Source organism: Glandiceps talaboti, chromosome 21, assembly GCF_964340395.1.
Source record: "Glandiceps talaboti chromosome 21, keGlaTala1.1, whole genome shotgun sequence".
NCBI lineage: Eukaryota > Metazoa > Hemichordata > Enteropneusta > Spengelidae > Glandiceps > Glandiceps talaboti.
The window spans coordinates 10,082,599-10,102,306 of NC_135569.1; the positions used below are offsets into that span (position 1 = coordinate 10,082,599).

A 19,708-nucleotide genomic window follows, 5' to 3' on the forward strand; every position below is an offset into this window, starting at 1 on the left:
GACTATTATCTCTCTCTCTCCATGTAGTCAAAGGACAATTTTTTTGCAAAATCTAGGTAAATCTGCGGGTGGACAGTACATGTTGTCAGTACTAGTAATCCATCACACACTGACGGACAGTGGTAATTGGTTACTTAAATTCAGTTTACTACAACAAACTCAACCTCCAGTTTGAAAGTAAATCACATGAGGACACCATGTTTTTATCAACTCTCCAATAGCGTAAACTAATGCACTTTGTGATAAGAACAGGATGCTGCTCTACAGCAATCCATTTGACCATATAGCGGAGATGACTGAGATGATCATAGCACATTTACAATAATGTAGGGACTAGACTAAAAATGTAACAACATACTGTTCTTACAATCTATCCTTGGGGAAAACATTGGGACTGTACTTAGTACTATCTACAACTTTTGGATCTACAGACATGATTGTCTAACTCTTTCCATGTTCTGGAGCACTCCATCTTTTTGAAGAAAAAAAAATGTTAAATACTTGTCTCAACAGGAAAAGGGCTCAAGGTCGATCAATGATTTGCAGATGTCATACAGCTCATTTACATAATGTAGACAGTCATGCAGTACTATCTATAATTTTTATCTATGTTTTAATTATCCTGTCATTTGACGTGTCATTTTCATTTTCCTGTTCAGGTACACCTAGGGCTATGAAAGTCTGAAGTGTAAATACAGAATTAACAAAATTATAGTGTTTTTGCTCTAGAGTCTAGTATCACCGCAAGCAGTGATATGATGCCATTTAACACATCAGGCAAAACTTTGATCACATTTGAACTACTCTTCAGTTTGAAAATATAAAAGAAAAATTCACAACTTTATCAAGCACTTTAATTTTGGTTTAAAAACTTACTATTGTCATGGCGACCTTACAGTTAAAGACGTGATAACTGTATTTTTGGAAAGCAAACATTTCTTAGGATAAACTGTGTGAAACTTAAAGAACACAATCTACCCCATGGGAAATCAGTGTCATTTTTTGTCATTTACCGAATGCAATAAATTTTCTCGATGGAATTTTTTTCTATTTAAAACAACTTATTGACTAATTCTGCAACATTTTCTTGAATAATCAAGTATCTAACATAACGTACGAATTTATTATGGTAGAGATCAAATTTCAATTAGTACTAAAAAAATTTTAAAGTGTGTAGATTAATTTTAACATTTCCGGCGGTACGTTTTCTCAGAGAAGACTACGAAGTACGAAGGTTGAAGCGTACTCCACAACTATGTAGCGGTATGCCAAAAATGCCAAACGTCCGGCTTTGACTGCTGTCACAGAGCGGCGCAACAACAAAAACATCTCTCACACTGCACTGTCGACATGACATTGTCTTCAGTGCAGTCTGGGTGAGATAAATATCTCGTGTTTAGCATTACCTTTTTAACGGCGGTTTCTGTCGTTCATTCCACTATCTCCGTGCGTTCTTCCACAAAAAGTGTGTACACGATTCCAAATTCACACTTGCCGTCTTCGTATTAAATCCTGGCCAAAATTATTTGAATTCGGCGCCTATGCTGTCTGTATGATCTGGGGTCTCGGTCACTCTTGATCTCCCAAATCGTCTGCAGAAAAAAGTGGCAACATCGATCATGCTGTAACATGCCTTTTTGCAAACCACTAAATTCAAAGGCGGTTGGTATCACAAAAAAATGAAATGGGCACTTCAATTGTAACAGGTTTATCTACTGAAAGGTGATAGCTCAAAACAATTTAGGTAGGAATTCTTACCTTAAACCTTAACTGTGATTTGAGGTAGTATTTCTCAAGAATCTGAAGGATTAAATTTGACCCGCCAGGTCAGATAACAGCGCCGCCACCGACGGAAATGCACTTTTCTTAACGTTGAGGGCTATGGTCCAGTAGTAAAGCTATGGAATATACGTACCTCAACCCACCAATTGGAACACTAGAGCCAACAGTGGTCTTGTATTACCTAAATGACATGCTAAAGTAAACGAAATGCAACTAGCATTGTATGTATAAACCAGACGATTTCAATTCAAAGTACACGTGTGCGTGTTTCAAATATTTATTCAACTTATTATCGAAAATATTAAACCCATAGTGCTGAACAAGTCTAAATGAGTCCCAGCTAACAACTGGTAAAGCGTTAACTGGATATTCAGATATAATTGTATATAATTATTTAGATACAAAAATATGTTGGTTACTAAAAATACTGTAACGTTACCCTGGGTATCTCTAAGAATGTTCTCGATCAACAAAGCATGAAGTTAATAACGGAGTAATTACAATATATCCTACTGGACTTCTTGTTGTTTTTGCATGGTAACAGTTTCGTGTCATGTCTTGGACGACTGGTGACAGGTGGTTGATATTAAAACATGTGACGGAGTTGTTAAAACTTACCAGGGACGTATAAACAGATACGTCCCTGAACTTATGTGATACAAGAATGTTACCCGCCAAGTGACGTGGTTCGGCCCCCTCCCAAAAAAGATCAGTATACAATCACATTGGATCATTTAGATAACATTCACACACGGACAGAGACAAAACGAAGAACGAAATACGATAAAGTCTACATAAGTTCAGATTTTGGATTCAGTTCGACTCCATTATTAGGCTGAGCTGAGTTCTTCTTTATCGACCATCTTTCTAGCACACCACTCCGGCCACTGGACAATTTTCAGAACAAGATTGGAGATATCTTTGCATATTTCAATACACACTCCGAATGGTAGACATAGAACATAAAATGAAGCAAATAATAAACCTACTGGCCAGGCTACAAATATGATAACAATAAGCCAGAATATAGCCCATAACCATTGTTTGTCTGCCATCGTCACGTCTCACACTTTTCTTATAAGACAAAGAAACTTAAAGGTTATTCTTCGAATTCTTCAGAAGACACTGGTCGTTTTCCTTATCTGTTGTCTGGTTCTGAAATAAAAATTGAGGGTATTTTGTAACTGAATAGTTCTAGACTTTAAGATACGTCGTGTTGCTCCGCCCTCACCGGCCGCACCGATGTGCGAGGGCGCCCCGTCACGGCGGCGTACCTTGCAGCCAAGAAAAGTTCGTGTTTAATCATTAATCATGTTAATCATCAACGTGAACGTTATTATAAACTTATATTGTTCAGCTTGAACGAACAAATAATAATCATACAACCACGTCATGGTCATGGACAAATTTCAAAGGTCGAATTTCTAGGGTTCTAGATAAAGTCGATTTCTCTGAATCAAACTATTACCAGTACAAATGTTTACAAATTGATATAGACATCGAAACTGACGGAAAGCCCCTACGGTATATATACCAGAAGATAACCCTTTCGTTGATTCACCCGATGCTCTCCCAGAAATTTTCGCCTATGGCTTCCGTCGACAGGCTGGGGGAGGGGGGGACCAGAAAAAACTGGCGAGGGTAGAGGGCGGATATTTGTATGTGTAATTCGTTTGATTAGAAATGTAGACAATCTATATACCGTTGATAACTATACAAATACAAATTGTTCAAGTTGTATAACAAGTTTAACATGCACACAGCCATGCACGGTAACATCTTGGGTGTACATGTCCGAGACAAGTCACATAGTATCAACTTTACAATGATGTAATAATATTACGTCAACATAACTGTAAATGCGCATTTGTATATCAAATTGTCATTAGGCCTACTACGTACCTATCTACAACTTTTACGAGGATTTAGAACATGTCTCCTTACATAAATTTACGCTAACTCAGAGACATTAATACCAACAAGAGGGTGCTTGGACAAACCTTGAGACCACGTCTATAGATAGGCATCTCACCTGGTATCTAGTCACCAGTACGCATCGCATACAGAACAGGTGGAAAGAGACTCCAATTCTTAGACGATCAGAGAAATTAAATCTTCCAGCTTCACCCCTGGTTCAAAGCTACGCTTGAAGCGATATCATCATAACTGACTGGGCAAACTATATGTACATCATATCATAGCAACATATCGCGATAGTTAGAATGTGACACGGTTACGTCACCATAATATTGTGTGTAAACAGATCTCGCTGTGGGGAGGATACCAAGATGAGCAAAGGCTCTATTTTCACTCGGACTGACAGAGGTGGAATTCTAGAAGATGAAATATTGTCACCGATATTGTCCAAATAATAACGAATAATGTGTCATTTGATAACATAGATCTTGGAGTTCATGACAGAAAGTACACTGTACTTAATTATGTTTTAATGAAAATTAATTCAAAATTTAAAGTAAAATATTCTTTGCAGTATGGAGATAGGTGAGCTGTCAAAGTTGATCTCTCTACTTCTATTTCTACTCGACTCGTCCTCTGTATTAAATAGTTACATTTTGTTTTGATCACAGCTCTCCAAAATCGGCAATCAAGCAGAACTGAATATATAAACAAATACAGTTTTATGTATCATAATATAGTAAGCAATTAAAATAAAACTACTACAGATATAGCTGCAATAATTTTAGCTCTGTTTTTATTCACAATACTTTTTATTCTTTTTTATATTTTATTTTGTGACTCAACATTTTTCGTTTTACTTTTTTATTTTTTACGCGGTTTGTTTAGAAAAATACAGAAAAACAAACTTCTAGCAGAGGACCGAGAGTGACAGAGTGAAACTGCTACAGTACTGCATCTACTACAGGTAGTAAGATCTAGTAAGATAGAATCTAACAAGGGGTTGATCTCTACATCAGATTGGAGACAGATTGGGAATGTTGTCGTCGGGGTTGCCTTCTGTATAAAAGTGGTATGTATGAATATATTATAATATATGTTATGTAATACAAATAATGTAATTGTAATGAATGACACTCTTGGGCATGTAATAAGTAACATGATAGTGTTTGTTATCAATAGTGTACACAACTGATAAACTACATGTAAGAGTCTACAGCACAAAGACGTATAGTGTTGCCTGGATTGAGGATACCAATGATACAAACTTTCAAACTGATGTTGCAATGAATAAGCATCATCTACATAAACTCTGCATACTTGCTTGATACTTGGAATAATTTTGTAATAACTTTTGTCTATATACTAGCAGTAAAACTGGTAATGATATACTTTCTATTTCATTCATACAAGGAAGATGGAGTAAAAGTAGTAATATCATTCATATTCATAATATTATATTCTATCTATACATATATGATTATGAGTCACTAAAAAAATATGTGGAATATATTAAATTGTGATGGAAAGATTACCAATGAAACAGCAACCGATAAGATTTCAGTGGCTATCTGAACTTCTGGATCTATACTGTCATTGCATCACACATTGACTGAATTATGAATTATCATTGGGGGCGCCCTTCTTTGTTTTTTGTTTATAATTAGCCCTCTTTGGTGTAAGTTGGCAAGGTCGAGCAATATACAGACATATAAGAAGAGCTCTGACTACTACTAATATACTCATATTTCACACTTATTCCATTCAAATGCTAGTATGTTCTGAAGAAGCAAATATTTTTTTTGAAATTCATGTTCTTCATGTTTATTCTAAAATGTAGGATTGTAAACATATTTCAAAACATTTTTCTCCCTACATTCATACGATATACATGTATTTACAATTTGGTAATTTTCATACCATGACCAGAGGTCAGAGGTCATAGATTGACCTCAGAGACTAAACTGACCTGGTGCCACAAAAATATATTTGAATAGCAGAGTAAATAACATCTTTCTGATAAATGTTCATTTAAATCCTCTGGAAAACCAATTAAAAGTTTTGATGAACATAAGAAAATTGTTTTTGTGACATTCATATCAGAATTTCTTTCTTCACACCCCTGATTCTTCAATAGAACGATCCACAGCAGAATGTTGGAGACTGTGATCAATCCATTGTCCAATAAATATAGGGGTGATGACAGGAGCTGTATTAATCTTCAAACTGTTCATTAAATTCGTCTTTGGAAATCTGAAATGAGACAATGAAACATATGATTGATATGTGCATGGTACAAAAACCTAACAGTAACTATGGAAACCCAAATAAAACTTTGTTTCTTAGCACAATTTATACAACCCTCAGGAGTGACTTAAACTTCACATTTGCTTAGTTATTTTTGGTTAAGATTATTCTCCTTAGAGACAACACAACTTGTCCAGTGTGAACCCATAAGTGATTGAGACATAAATAACATTCATGTCTTGTCATGTGCCTATGTAATTTTCTGTTTATAAGTCATGGTGTAAGTTGGCTATGTATTTGGACACTCACTGAACTGTAAATAAAGATTCACACACAAGTTCTCTTCTTCAAGTTTTGATCAAAAAACAGACATGTTTTGAACAAATTATTTGTCCTTCTTCAGTGTCTGACATTCCACCAACCTACAGTGACATTATCACAGAAGATGGACAGTTAGATGTACATTAAACTGACAAGTACTTTCCCCTCAATTTTAATATACATATCAAGGCTAACCTTTCTCACACCTCTAGTTTACTCAACACCTCCAGCAAATTTGGATCATTCTGTCAGATCACAGACAATTCAGTTCCTTGTCTGTGGTCAGATTCAGTTAGACACTGAAGAAGGACAAATGATTTGTTCAAAACATGTCTGTTTCTCATCGAAAGTTGAAGAAGAGAACTTGTGAATACATCTTAGTGCTTCTATGATAAATATAAACAATTTTGTGAGAATAAATGTCCATGGACTCTGGGTTCATCCTTAGCAATGAAATTTCTACTCACAGGATTAAAAAATTTCTTGGAATCTGATGAAATGTCAGCAACATTTTGGATTCACTTCCAGGAAATGTTTTGACTCTGTGAGTTGAAATGTCATTACTAAGTATAAAGTGTTGTAAAATAAAGAACTTCCTCCTTTTTTCTCTTACCTTTCCTGTCTTTAGTTTCTTCATTAATCTTATGTCTTTGGCAAGATCTTCTAAATCTTCTTGATCAAACTATGAATAGTGAAAAATACAAACAGTAAATGTATTCATTAATTTAGACATTAGAACTGCACTAGCTGCAAATGGAACTTTTTTTTTTGAAACTGTTTTGTTAGTTATTATATGACTTGCCCCTAATATCATACAATCTGCATAGTATTAAATCACCACTGGGTGAATGTTTTTTAGTGTTGCTAGAGTACCTGGTGTAAACCTGTGTGATTTGGTAGAGTCTAACTCAGCAAATCCTTCTTACATACAGATCTAGGAAATTTTTAATTATTAAACCCGGCCGACTCTGTAGTTTGAATCCTGACTGCAATGGTAAATACAGTAGCACATGGGCTAACTGGTTGGCCACCAACAATCCTGAAAGTTGGTTACATTCTCAGGAAGTCAAAGCATCCTGCTAACTTTGTTTCAGATTATGTACTTCTTAGGAACTAACAGAGTTGTTCTAGCCATATTTTGTTGACTGGTTCAAGTACTGCCAAGTGATGTTTAGCTTTCATGTAGGGCGCCCTCTTGTGACACATTTTTGAAAACGACAACAGAATGGGTAACCCAAATAAGGTGTGTTTGCATGAATTGAAAGACATGTCTATGCAGCACTACAGAAATGAACTTGTTCATATGATTTGTGGTTGTTTGTATTTACAAACCTGTTGTTTTCGTTTCTTTGCCCGTTCTTTCCTCGATTTCCTTTCTTGTTTCCTTCTCTTTTGATCTTTCTGTTTGGACCATGCTGTTTTATCCTGTTGATAAACAAATAGGTAAAATTATAGAGTGGTGACACCTAAATATAGCCACCATAATTAAAGATATTATTCCCTAATATTTTTCTTCATTCAGCCTAGGAAAATACAACTGACCTAAGGGGCCTTGTCACTACAAGTTGCTAGATGAGAAGTAACAACCCCTTAGGTCATGAGTATTTTCCGGCTGAATGAAGAAAACTATTGGGAATACAATTACACTATCGCCGGTAATATTTTTAAAAATCAGGAAAAGTAATGGCAATTTTGAGCATTTTGACTCATATTTTGAACACAGTAGAACCAGTGACATAGACATGCGTTGTCGTGACATAGACGTACGTTGTCTTGACGTAGAGTATATACTGTTACCTTGAACTGTTTTCGTTTTTCTGCATACTCTTCTTCTTGCTTCTTGATTTTTTCTTGTCGTTGTTTTTCTCTTGACTTGTCTCTAAGTGAATGAAAATCAACTTATTGTTACACCTTATTTTGACTAATTACCAGAAATGTACATTGTGATCACATACAAGAGGGTATTTTAATCACTACTTATTTTTCTGTTTTTGTTGTCCAGCAAAATAATTGAAAATACGTCTTCAGCAACAATTTTCAGACTTTAGTTTTTTAATCAGTTGGATCCATAACAATTGCATGTGATCATTCTTTTGTTCTGCACCAACTTTTCCTTTAAAGGGGCACAAGCTGAGTTTATATGTGTTTAGGCGTAGTTTTTACTGTATATTTAAAAGGTACTCACAGTATTGTACTTACTGAAGTACACTTAACCATCACTTGCAATTAACTGAACTCAAACCTGGTATTAAGATATAACCCATAAACAATCCCATACATAATTTATGGTATGTACCAAAAAATGTTCAGGTAATCCCTAGTATGCAATCAACTGTTCTAACAATGCCAGAAGACAATCATAATGTCATAGAAGGTATGCATCAACATTATACTGGAATGTGGTTTTATTTAAGTATTTTCACTTGAGTAAAAAACTTATAAACTCAGCTTGTGCCACTTTAATCCCAGACAATAGTTTTCACATCTAAATTTAATCTGACTCTGGACAACATCTTTCCAAACTAAAGTCAAGACAGATAGCTTTGTTGACCTACTTGTATTTTAGACCGTTGAAATCCATTTTAACGGCTTCAAAACCATTAATTCTTTTGCCTTCTAGTTCTGGCATTTTTGGAAGTTTAAGCAGTGCAAAGCCTTTAGCAAGTTTCCCAAAATCAAGATCTGAAATGACACGGAAAGAGGCATAAATATTTGTTACTGTATCTTTTCATGTGGTGAGTTGTACCATGTGTGAATTTTTTAAAACTCAAAACCTTTCATAACCAGACGATAAGTTCAAATACTTTCGAAATTTGGAGAAAATAAAATTGGAGTTGAATTCTTCAAATACAATTTTATTTTTCCGAGTCCTACAGTTTACACATTGAAAATGCAAATTGTGATATTGTTATGTCCTTAACATTGTAAACTTCTTCAACTAAATCTCAATTTTTCTTTTTGAGCAGAACATACACAAAACAAAATGGAAGGATTTCAAGGCAACTGTCACGTCAAAAACTGACCTTTGACCAAAAGTACGAGAAAATATTCATCATGTAAAATGACCTTTGACCTATGTCTAACATTCATGTTGTAAAATGACCTTTGACCTATGTATGACATGATGTAAACTAACCTTTGACCCTTAGTATAAGACTACATTCATGTTTAGAATAGGATTGTACATATGATACATATGCCCTCATTCCTTTCTCAAATATAGCTCTGAAAGGAAAGAAAAAACAATACTTTAGTATTATTTTACAAAAAAATATTTTTGAAAAATGAATCAGTAATCAGCATAAAATTTCAAGGAAAGCTCTAGATTAAAGAATAACAAATCAATATGACCCAAAATGTTACCATGGAAACACCTACCTGTCTTTTGTGGCCATTTTTCTTACTTTCTGTAAAACATCTATCACATCTACTTGTGAACCTTGTGTAAATATTTGGAGAGGTACCTGTGAGGAAAGAAAGGTTGACATTTTATAATGATTACCATGTTTGTCATTTCTAGATTAGTATATATAGAGCTACAACCCATGAAAAAACACTGGTATGTTTCTTTGAATGAAGTGAGCAAAGGAAAGACTTCATGCACTGACAAAATAAGGTAAAGACGACAATACAACTGACACAAAAACAATAGTGGGTGCCTCTGATATAGACGAACACTACACTTTTAATAGGTCTATATTTGTGGAAGTTATAATGTAACAGTAACCATCAGATTCCACTGTCATAATGTCCAAGGTTCTAGTAGTAAACAGAGTTATGGGATCTGGGGCTCTTGTGGTGTTCATACTTTGATAAATTACCAACAAAAATTACAGTGTATGTCTTTGCATAAAATCTGTCTAATTCCTGCTTACCATAAGCAAGCAAACACATCAGTGTTTTTTTGTGGGTTGTATATCATACAACAGTCTAGTTGTTGGACATCATTTCTAAATAAAGTTTGTTTATTTTCTAAAGCGTCATTTCTAGTTATTAATATTCAAAAGCGTTGTACATAAAATAGATTTAAAAGCATGGTTAAAACAATCAAACAAATAAAGCTAAAATACTGGCGTAAACAGTTTTGTGGGTCACACAGTACAATATTTTACCCACAACTCACTCTGACTTGACATTACCTCCTTGAAATCTGACAAATCTAACCAGGTGCATAGGGTTTTGTAAACACACTTTTTTTTAATAGATCACTGAAGTGTAGAATTGCCACTGATAAGTTTCTGAATACCCATTTTGATTGATTCAAGTGATCATAAACTTACCTTTTGATTAATGGCAATGAATTCTACATAAGTATCTTCATTTGGTGCTAATAATACGAGTGCATTACCAATATTACCAATTCTAGCTGTACGACCACATCGATGAACAAAGGCACTAGTAAGAAATAAACAAGTGACATCACGTTAGTCATCAAGTATTTGGAATAGTAGAGACAATTTGCCTGATCACAAAATAAGCTGAATGACAATGGATATTTGTAACCTTTTAAACCTAGCTGTTTCCTAGTTGCAAGTTTCTAAGAATGGATCAATATTTCAGTTATGTACTTGTGAGGCTTATGGCTGATGGTACTGAATCAACATAATTTTGACATCAAGAAAATAACTAAATACAAAAATGTACATAGATTTACCTGGCTGAGGTTGGTGGATCATACTGTACAACCCAGTCCACATCGGGAATATCAACACCCCTTGCCATTACATCTGTACATACTAACACACCACTGAATAAAGATTTCAAAAAGATATATCAATACATGTATATAGGAACGTTCTGTACCTACCGGTAACTAGACACCACTGAAAAGATTTTAAAATGATGTCAATGTATGTAATAATAATAATAATAATGTGGGTTTTTATATAGCGCTTCTCAATTCTTAAAACGTTACACAATTATTACCCCTGGCATGGATCTATATCGGTACATCCCTTTATACTTCCTCAACTCCCTGGGGAGGATATAAACCATTGCAGCCTTTATAATCACATAGGATTAAAGCATTCACATTGCAACCTCTATCCTACCAGGTCCCCATTTATACAGCTGAGTTGACTGAGGTACAGTCATGGCTCAAATCTTGCCCAAGGACTTTAGCCACTCAGACACAAATGGCAGCGACGGGGCTCGAATCTGCAACCTGCAGATTCCAAGCCAACCACTCTAACCATTCGTCCATCATGACTCCACTATGTCATGTGTATATGTTGTGTATAAATCAACATACCACTGAAAAAGTTTTCAAAAGAATTTCATATCAATACAGATGCATATGTACATGTATTTGTATGTGTATGTAGTTCTGTCCGGAGAATAATAGCCCCCACCCCCACCCCACTTATGGGTAATACCAAGGATGATAAAAAAATTAACTCTTACCTGTCTAACTTTCTGAAGTTGTCAAATATTTTATGTCTTTTTGCTTTCATTTTACCGTGAAGACTTAGAACGTTACTATTCTTTAACAGTTCTTTTAAAGCTAGAGAAAAATACTCAACACAGGCACATGTACTGAAGAAAAGTATGTGTTTTTGGATCTGAAAAAAAATTGTGTATCTCTTGTTATATCTTGTTGGTTAATTGTGGTGAGTAAAAATATGACTGACAGAAATATTTTAGTATTATGATTTATTTATATAGCAATCTGTACAGACATTGATATAATGCACATATACACACAAACATGCACACAAATACATAGAATAGTAGACACATACACACATACATACATACATACATACATACACACACACACACACATAAATACATACATACATACATACATACATACATACATACATACATACATACATACATACATACATACATACATACATACATACATACATACATACATACATGTACACAAACACATAACCACAAATACATAGATTACACACATTTTCACAAACACATATACAATGTACACATTCAGATATATACTCACACACATGCAAACACAGACATACACAACACAGTTACACAACACACATTCACACACACACACACACACACTCACACATCACATCACAACACATACAAATACACACAAAAAGATATATACAAACACACACACACACACACACACACACACACACACACACAAACTAGTTAGTATACAAGTTCACTCACCTTATGTTTCCTCAAGAATGCTATAAGGAAGTTAAATTTTTCATCTACATCACAGATCTAGAGATCACACAGAGAAAAGGATATCATTTTGAAATGAAATGAAATTGTCAACTTAGACACTGAAATTGATATTTCCTTCCCTAAAATCAAAATAATTAAAATCTGATCTACTAGAAGCCTCCATTTAGTTTACATATATCTAATAATGTAAGTTTTTATATAGTTCTATTCTCACTCTGCTCAGAAAACTTTACAATTATTTACTCCTTGGGTGGACCTATAGTGGCACAAGATACTTTACTCTTCCTTACCTATGACTCAGTATCAGATAGCATACAATCCCCTGCTGCTTCTATGACAATACACATAAATGATTCAATCCTATACACTAAAACTTCTATCCTACCAGGTCCCCATTTATACAACTGCATTGACTGGCGCACTATCATGGTTCATATCTTGTCAAAGGACTTAGCAATTCAGACACAAATATTGGTAGCAGTGGCAAGGCTCGGACAGAAAATGTGTAGATTCTCAGCTAACCACTCTCATCGTCAACCCTAAAGTTTCATATCTAAAAGTTATTCCTTTATTTTCTTGTATACATGTTGAGCGTGTTTCCCTCATACATTCAGTCCAGTCATCTCCTAGTCTAGTCCTATACGCATTACAATCATCTTCACCATATAGTCAAATGGATTTCTCTAGCACACAATTCTGTTTTTTACCACCAACAGCAAAGTTAATGCTATTGGACTGTTGGTATAAACTGTGATGACGTTATCGCGTCCTCATGTCACTTACTTTCAAACTAGAAGTAGAGTTTGTAGTAAAACTGAACGAAGTAACCAATTACAACCACCTGTCTGTGTGTGGTGGATTACTACTGACAAGCGCTGTTCATTCCTTCCCCAGCAGGAGATCTAGATATTCGATAGAATTCGTCTGTTTGACCATATGTTGGAAATAGATTGTCAAGAACAACTACATATATAGTAACTAGACTAGTCATCTCTCTGATTGAGATTCTAATTAGATTTACATAATATAAGTAACGTTACTCACCCAATAGTAGTTATTCAATGATGACGGAGTTCTCTGGATTGCCTATATAAATTAAATAAATGTAATCAATGTAAATCAATCCACTGTTCAACTTATGTATATATACATGTAAGTATATATACATTCATGTCATAAACCTAACTTCACGTTATATAAAACGCATGCCAAGTTGTATACATTTGAACAGAAAATACAGTATTTATACCCTGGTTATTCTACATAATGGTAGGCCATTGTACCATGCAAAAATTGAATTGTAAAAGTTTGAACAGAAAATACAGAATTCATACCCTTGTTATGCTAAATCTTGACAATATGTATCTAAATCATTGGTTCTGTGGTGCTTGAAATATGAGTCAAACATTTAAATAATAATAAATATAATTATTACTAATATACATCAGAGTCTGTGTACTATGTGATTAGTCTTTACATTCAATTCTTACCTGTGACGTCGTTTGTTTTTCTTTGACTGTGATTCTAACAGGATTTCTGAGCCCTGCCCTGATTAGTTTTTCAACTTCATCTGTTTGTGTTGCAGAAAATAATCCAGTTCTTCTTTGCTTCGGGAGATAACTTAATATTTGATTAATACTGTAATAGATGAAAACAATGGAAAGATTACCAAACGACGGCTTTACAAATGATAATTTTTTTGTCAAGTTGGCATCTTAGTGGCAATAGTTGAATCATAATGTATTTGGATAACATAAGGAGACTGTTTCAGTGTATGTAAGCCATATTTACAGAGGTCAACAGAGACTTCTCATCGATGTGAGCACACTTTCTAGTACGATACACAGAAGAGATCATGTGGTACACTGTATTCCACCATGTTGTTTTGATCATGAGGCAATGACGTCTTCAAATCTTACTATTTCAAATCCGACTTCGCAAATTATTTTGATTTTTTCGACAACTTTTTGAAATTACCTAAAAAGTTTAGGGTGGCACTAAAAAAAACTAGGTTGGGTTACAGGAACCAGGCAAATCTTTTTTTTTGTTGCCTCATCACCATATAAATCAAAGTACTTTTACCTTGTTTCAAAACCCAGGTCTAGCAGTCTGTCTGCTTCATCTAGTACTAACACTTCTAATGTCCTTACATAGCCTGCTAAGTCTATGCCATCATGTTTACGGTTAAATAGATCTAGTAATCTGCCTGGAGTTGCTGTGATAATGTTACCTCTGTAAATAAAATATACAAAGATACAGTATGTGATACAAGACGACTAAAAGGTCTTCATATCACAAATTATAACAGTGGATTGCAAGCTCAGGAGCACATTTTCTATTTTTCAACCAGAAACTATTGCAAAAATTAGTCAGTTTTTTAGAAGTATTTTGTGGCAAAAGTTACAAAATTCTTGACATATTGAGTAGATATGTGTATTATATAATATTGTTGCATCATCAGAAACGGATGGCTGGTCCCTACGTTTGTGATTACAACACCCTAATCCAAACTTGGTGAAAATTACAACCAAAAATATTTTTCCTTGCTCTGGAATAGTATTTTGTATTAGTTCCATCTGGACAGTCCATCAACCCTGACAACATCAAGGTTATTGCAGGTAAGGACTACTGCATCAAATGTCGAGTGAAAGACGCTATCAAGATAAATCAGCAAGGCTCATCACTAAACAGGGATGAGGGGATGGAATTTCTGGTAATATACAGCGCCCTCTATGGCAGTCATATGACAAGTCTACATCATTGAATTGTAAAATATAATAGCTGAAAAAGGCTACATGATTTAACCAATATATACAAGGTAAATAATTTACGCTCTGAGTTCAGAACTAGTACAAAATAATGAAAAGTATGTAAAGTAAATACACTATAGCATATCAAAAGTAATGATTTCTGAGATCTTGATATTTATAATTTAATGATGTTTGAATGAAAGGAGTACAAACACCTACCCTTGTTCAAGGAATTTGTTAACATCTAAAATAGGATTGGTACCACCAATTAATAGAAGTGTTGTAAACTCTGGAATTCTCTGGATAAATTGTGATAAAACTTCATCTATCTGTATGGCTAATTCTCTTGTAGGAGTAATGATTATTGCACCTATCTGTAGGATACCAAGAGAAAATAAACAAATATTGGAGAATATATTGCTAATGGTTCTAAGAATCAATAGAACAGTAAAATATGGTTACTTTGGAAAGGTAAGTTAGATCCATCTACGATGGACCTTGATTAGGCAATTAATTTATTTATCCAGCATTAGGCAAAAAAAAAATTGTTTCTGGTCAGCGCACACATCACTTAAATACCCCTGCATCTGTGTTTTTTTTATGTGTGTTTGTCCAGCCCATTCAGTCTGCAGATCCATGGGGAAACACAAAAATAACCCTCCCTACTTCAGTGAAGACAACTGCAGAACCAATCATGAACAAGCAAATGACATCTGCCCCACAAACACACTTGCTCTAAAGTACTAAATAAAAAGAACAGTAACTGCCATAAAATAGTAGACTGAGTGACAGGTTTGTTGAAATTTTTTTTTTTTAAATTGGGTCATCACACTATAGCTATCCTGGGGAGAACACTGAAATCAATCTACATAATGTGTTTCAAACATAGCAATACCTGATAGATAGAATATTTGAGTCCATCAAACATTTAACACAGTGCATATAACTTACCTCTCTCTTCTTCAGTGGATCTGACCTTTTCAATAGAATCTCTAGCATTGGTATTAAGAATGCTAACGTCTTTCCACTGCCTGTAACCTGTGAGATTAGGAAGGTATGTAATATCTATATAAACTATGTTTTACAAAAGAAAATTATTTGTTGAAAATGTGTCACACTGTGTCATGCCATTTATATTGCAGTTATACAATATACAACTATTGTATGATGATACAGTTAATTCAATTTACAATATGGTGACCTGACATGACATGTATGCAGAATTCAGGCCATAGGGATGTGTACTCTTGCTTGTACAGGTTTATACATGAATGCTGGTTACTACTTTTTACTCCATCTCGCATGTATGAGTGTATACAAAAACTACTATTATCAATTATGCTGCCAGTATATATAAAGAAAAAGAAGTTGTGTGAGTGTGTGTGTGTGTGTTTGTGTGTGTGTATGTAGGTATGTATGTATGTATGTATGTATGTATGTATGTATGTATGTATGTATGTATGTATGTATGTATGGCTGTGTGTGTATGTGTGTGTGTGTGTGTGTGTGTGTGTGTGTATTTGTCTGCATTACAGAAAATCGCTGGTAGCGATTCCCAGCAAAAAAAAATATTAAAAAATTACACTGAACAAGAAGTCCTCTGTAGTAACTCCTCTGAATGCAAATTAACATTCTCAATCAGAGATCCAAGAGGTCTCAAATATATCTGATTCTGTACTTAAGTCCTTGGACTAACTTTAAATAAAATTTATCTACAACTTTCTCTACTAAGTTGTAGAAATGAAGGTGGACTTACAGCTTCAGCAGCAACATCTTTATTAGTCATAAAAACTGGTATACAAGCTGCCTACAATGAAAATATAGATATGTAATAATTTTAGGATAGTGGAATATGTACATAGATAGATTTATTATTATTTCCTTTTATTTCAGGCCATCACGTCTCATGAAAACAGAAAAATATATAAATACAAAAAAAAGACAACAACTACTTTGTTCTGTACATGAAAATCCTTTAATTTCCCAAAAGTTTGAAAATAAGGATGCATATGGGCATGGATCTATTATTGAGATTCCATGATCCGAGTCAATGCAGATTCGAATTTATTAAAGTATCGTTCTTAAATTCTTTTACTTAACACCAACACTATACAACCAAGTCTATCTAAGGGTTGAAACAGTTACATCGACTTCATCTCAAAATGTAGTAAATAGACCATGTACCGTTTTTGTGCGTGTTACTGTAATACTGGCATCTTGCAAGATATTGTTTCAATGTTTGTATCGTTATGTTTGAGATACATGTGACATTTAGTGTTGTTCCTCCATTCAATACCCTATGATTAGAAACCTATTATGATGACATGTTATATTTCTGATAAAACTTTCATCATTAGCACCCACGCTATCCTGGAAATAATTTTGTGTTTTGAACATACAAAAAATGTAAACATCACGAGAACCAGCAAATTGATCAACCGGATGGATGGAGATCACGGCTTCCAAAATAACGTTTACGGTGAAACCATGCCATTTGAAAAGTATAGAACATTTGAAAAGTTTACGTGACATTCAACCAACTTACCTGTACTGGTGTCATATGTGTAAATTTTAATTTTTTAAGAGTTTTGGCGATAGACTGACTCAGCTTTACTGGTAGATCTTCCCATGTGCTGTCGCAGTACGACGCCATCTTGAAAACAATACACCTTAGCTTAAGCAAAATGGGTGGGTGGACTGTATCGGAGCCCCTAGCTCGGGTGCGTTGTACAAGTGACACACGGATCCGGCGCATCCATGTTAACTCTCTATACCAACTGATATATACTATATATCTGCTTCCAAAGAGTTTTGAAACTGGATATTTCATTTTTAGAATCAAGCGAGTGGACTTCTCAATGCAATGGTGTGACCAGGTCTTAGAAAAAGGGAGTGCCACTCCAGGAAATAGAGATTTTCATAAAGTTTTGGCTCTGGAGAATAATTTCTTGATTTTACATCACATGAATTTTGCACAATTGCTAAGAAATGTCAAATTGAATTTTTTTCACTGCCATTGTTATAGCAGTGTTCAACTGTTGCATCATGGGACTTAGGAGCCATACATATGTGTTAGGTGAACAATACATATTCATGACTATTTGACTGAAGATGATAGCACTTTAGGAGTCATGAATATTCAGTGTTCACATATGCAAGTTTGCTAATTCCCATGATGCAATTTTTAGAATCAAGCGAGTGGACTACTCAATGCAATGGTGTGACCAGGTCTTAGAAAAGGGGAGTGCCACTCCAGGAAATAGAGATTTTCATAAAGTTTTGTCTCTGAGAAAATTTCTTGATTTTACATCACATGAATTTTGTACAATTGCTAAGAAATGTCAAATTGAATTTGTTTCACTGCCATTGTTATAGCAGTGTTCAACTGTTGCATCATGGGACTTAGGAGACATACATATGTGTTAGGTGAACAATACATATTCATGACTATTTGACTGAAGATGATAGCACTTTAGGAGTCATGAATATTCAGTGTTCACATATGCAAGTTTGCTAATTCCCATGATGCAATGGTTGAATGCTGCTTAGATGAAATATCTTCTTTTTTTTAAATTTATGAAAATGAAACTTATGTGACGCGAAATCATGAAATGACCAAAAGTTTATCATAGAAATGCATAAAGCATACGTGTGTGTGTGCAGCCCAAATGGGTAACTTTTTCATGACAGAAACATGGGTCAATATTTTTCATCTGAAAATTCCATACCATGGGGTTGATTAACATGTGAAATGTTTTCATACTTTAGAAATACCAGTTGTTGACTGGATGATTATTACTGGAAATCCTTGGGGATGATCACAGAATGTCACATAAGCTCTATAAATGAACTCCGTTCGTTTGGGGGGGGGGGGGGCAAGGGGGTCTGGTGTCAATGTGATTGTCCCATTCCTAACCAAATTTTGAAAACGTTCACTCCTTCAATGATAAAAGGTTCAGTATTTACTACTGAGATGATAAGTTGATAAAAATTGACTTCTAATGTGAGATAGTGTTGGGTGTCTGGTAGTATCTTAATATGTTTACAATGTCTTTTCATTGCACCAATCACAATGATGTGACCACTACAATGGTTGACACCATATATAAACATGTCAATGTCACACTTGTGAACACTCATATAGGGGAGGTGTGGCCTAATGGAACAAAGTTCGTTTGAGCTTGTGTGACATATTGTGCCTAATAATAGGTCTGTTGTTTGGATAATACATATGATGTTTTTAACTTGGGCCGCAAACCCCAATCTGAAATTTGTAACCACATGACAAAAGTTGAACTATCCACATAACATGAATGAGAGAGTATGAAGTAAATATGGCAATGTAGAACTGCCGACATCAGCCTGTGGATGAACAGAACCTGTAACAGCTAGCAACAAAGTAAACAACTGAATTAGATTAATAATACTTGGCACAGCATGTTTGAAGTACAGAGACTTGTATTACATTCCGTCATTGATAAGAACAGTGGTATGGCCACTTTATAAATAGTTCA

The 19,708-nt window shown here is 34.7% G+C and overlaps 2 protein-coding genes across 2 annotated transcripts in view; both read right to left on the minus strand.

Moving 5' to 3' along the window:
• LOC144451098 (voltage-gated potassium channel subunit beta-2-like) overlaps positions 1–1,490 on the minus strand; it is a 144,654-nt gene extending 143,164 nt beyond the window's left edge. The window contains exon 1 of the mRNA XM_078141870.1: positions 1,407–1,490. The gene's annotated coding sequence lies outside the window, so the exon portion shown is untranslated. The remainder of the gene's footprint in view (positions 1–1,406) is intronic.
• Positions 1,491–5,206: 3,716 nt separating this feature from the next.
• Positions 5,207–17,847, minus strand: LOC144451336 (ATP-dependent RNA helicase DDX55-like). Its single transcript, XM_078142147.1, has 18 exons — positions 17,740–17,847; positions 16,951–17,001; positions 16,146–16,232; positions 15,414–15,568; positions 14,527–14,676; positions 13,935–14,082; positions 13,489–13,530; positions 12,424–12,480; positions 11,671–11,828; positions 10,922–11,014; positions 10,548–10,662; positions 9,646–9,731; positions 9,404–9,492; positions 8,823–8,949; positions 8,065–8,146; positions 7,600–7,692; positions 6,881–6,949; positions 5,207–5,952 (listed from the first exon to the last, which is right to left on the minus strand). The coding sequence occupies exons 1-18, from the start codon at positions 17,845–17,847 to the stop codon at positions 5,914–5,916; spliced, it is 1,749 nt and encodes a 582-aa protein (XP_077998273.1). The 3' UTR covers positions 5,207–5,913.
• Positions 17,848–19,708: the final 1,861 nt, after the last annotated feature.

Bases quoted from the DNA above. Each gene is read 5' to 3' on its own strand.
- LOC144451336 (XM_078142147.1), bottom strand. From the start codon at position 17,847: ATGGCGTCGTACTGCGACAGCACATGGGAAGATCTACCAGTAAAGCTG. The intron at 15,569-16,145 runs GTAAGTTATATG...GGTATCCTACAG, and splicing joins ATCCACTGAAGAAGAGAGAG to ATAGGTGCAATAATCATTAC. The intron at 14,083-14,526 runs GTAAAAGTACTT...CATCTATTACAG, and splicing joins GACCTGGGTTTTGAAACAAG to TATTAATCAAATATTAAGTT.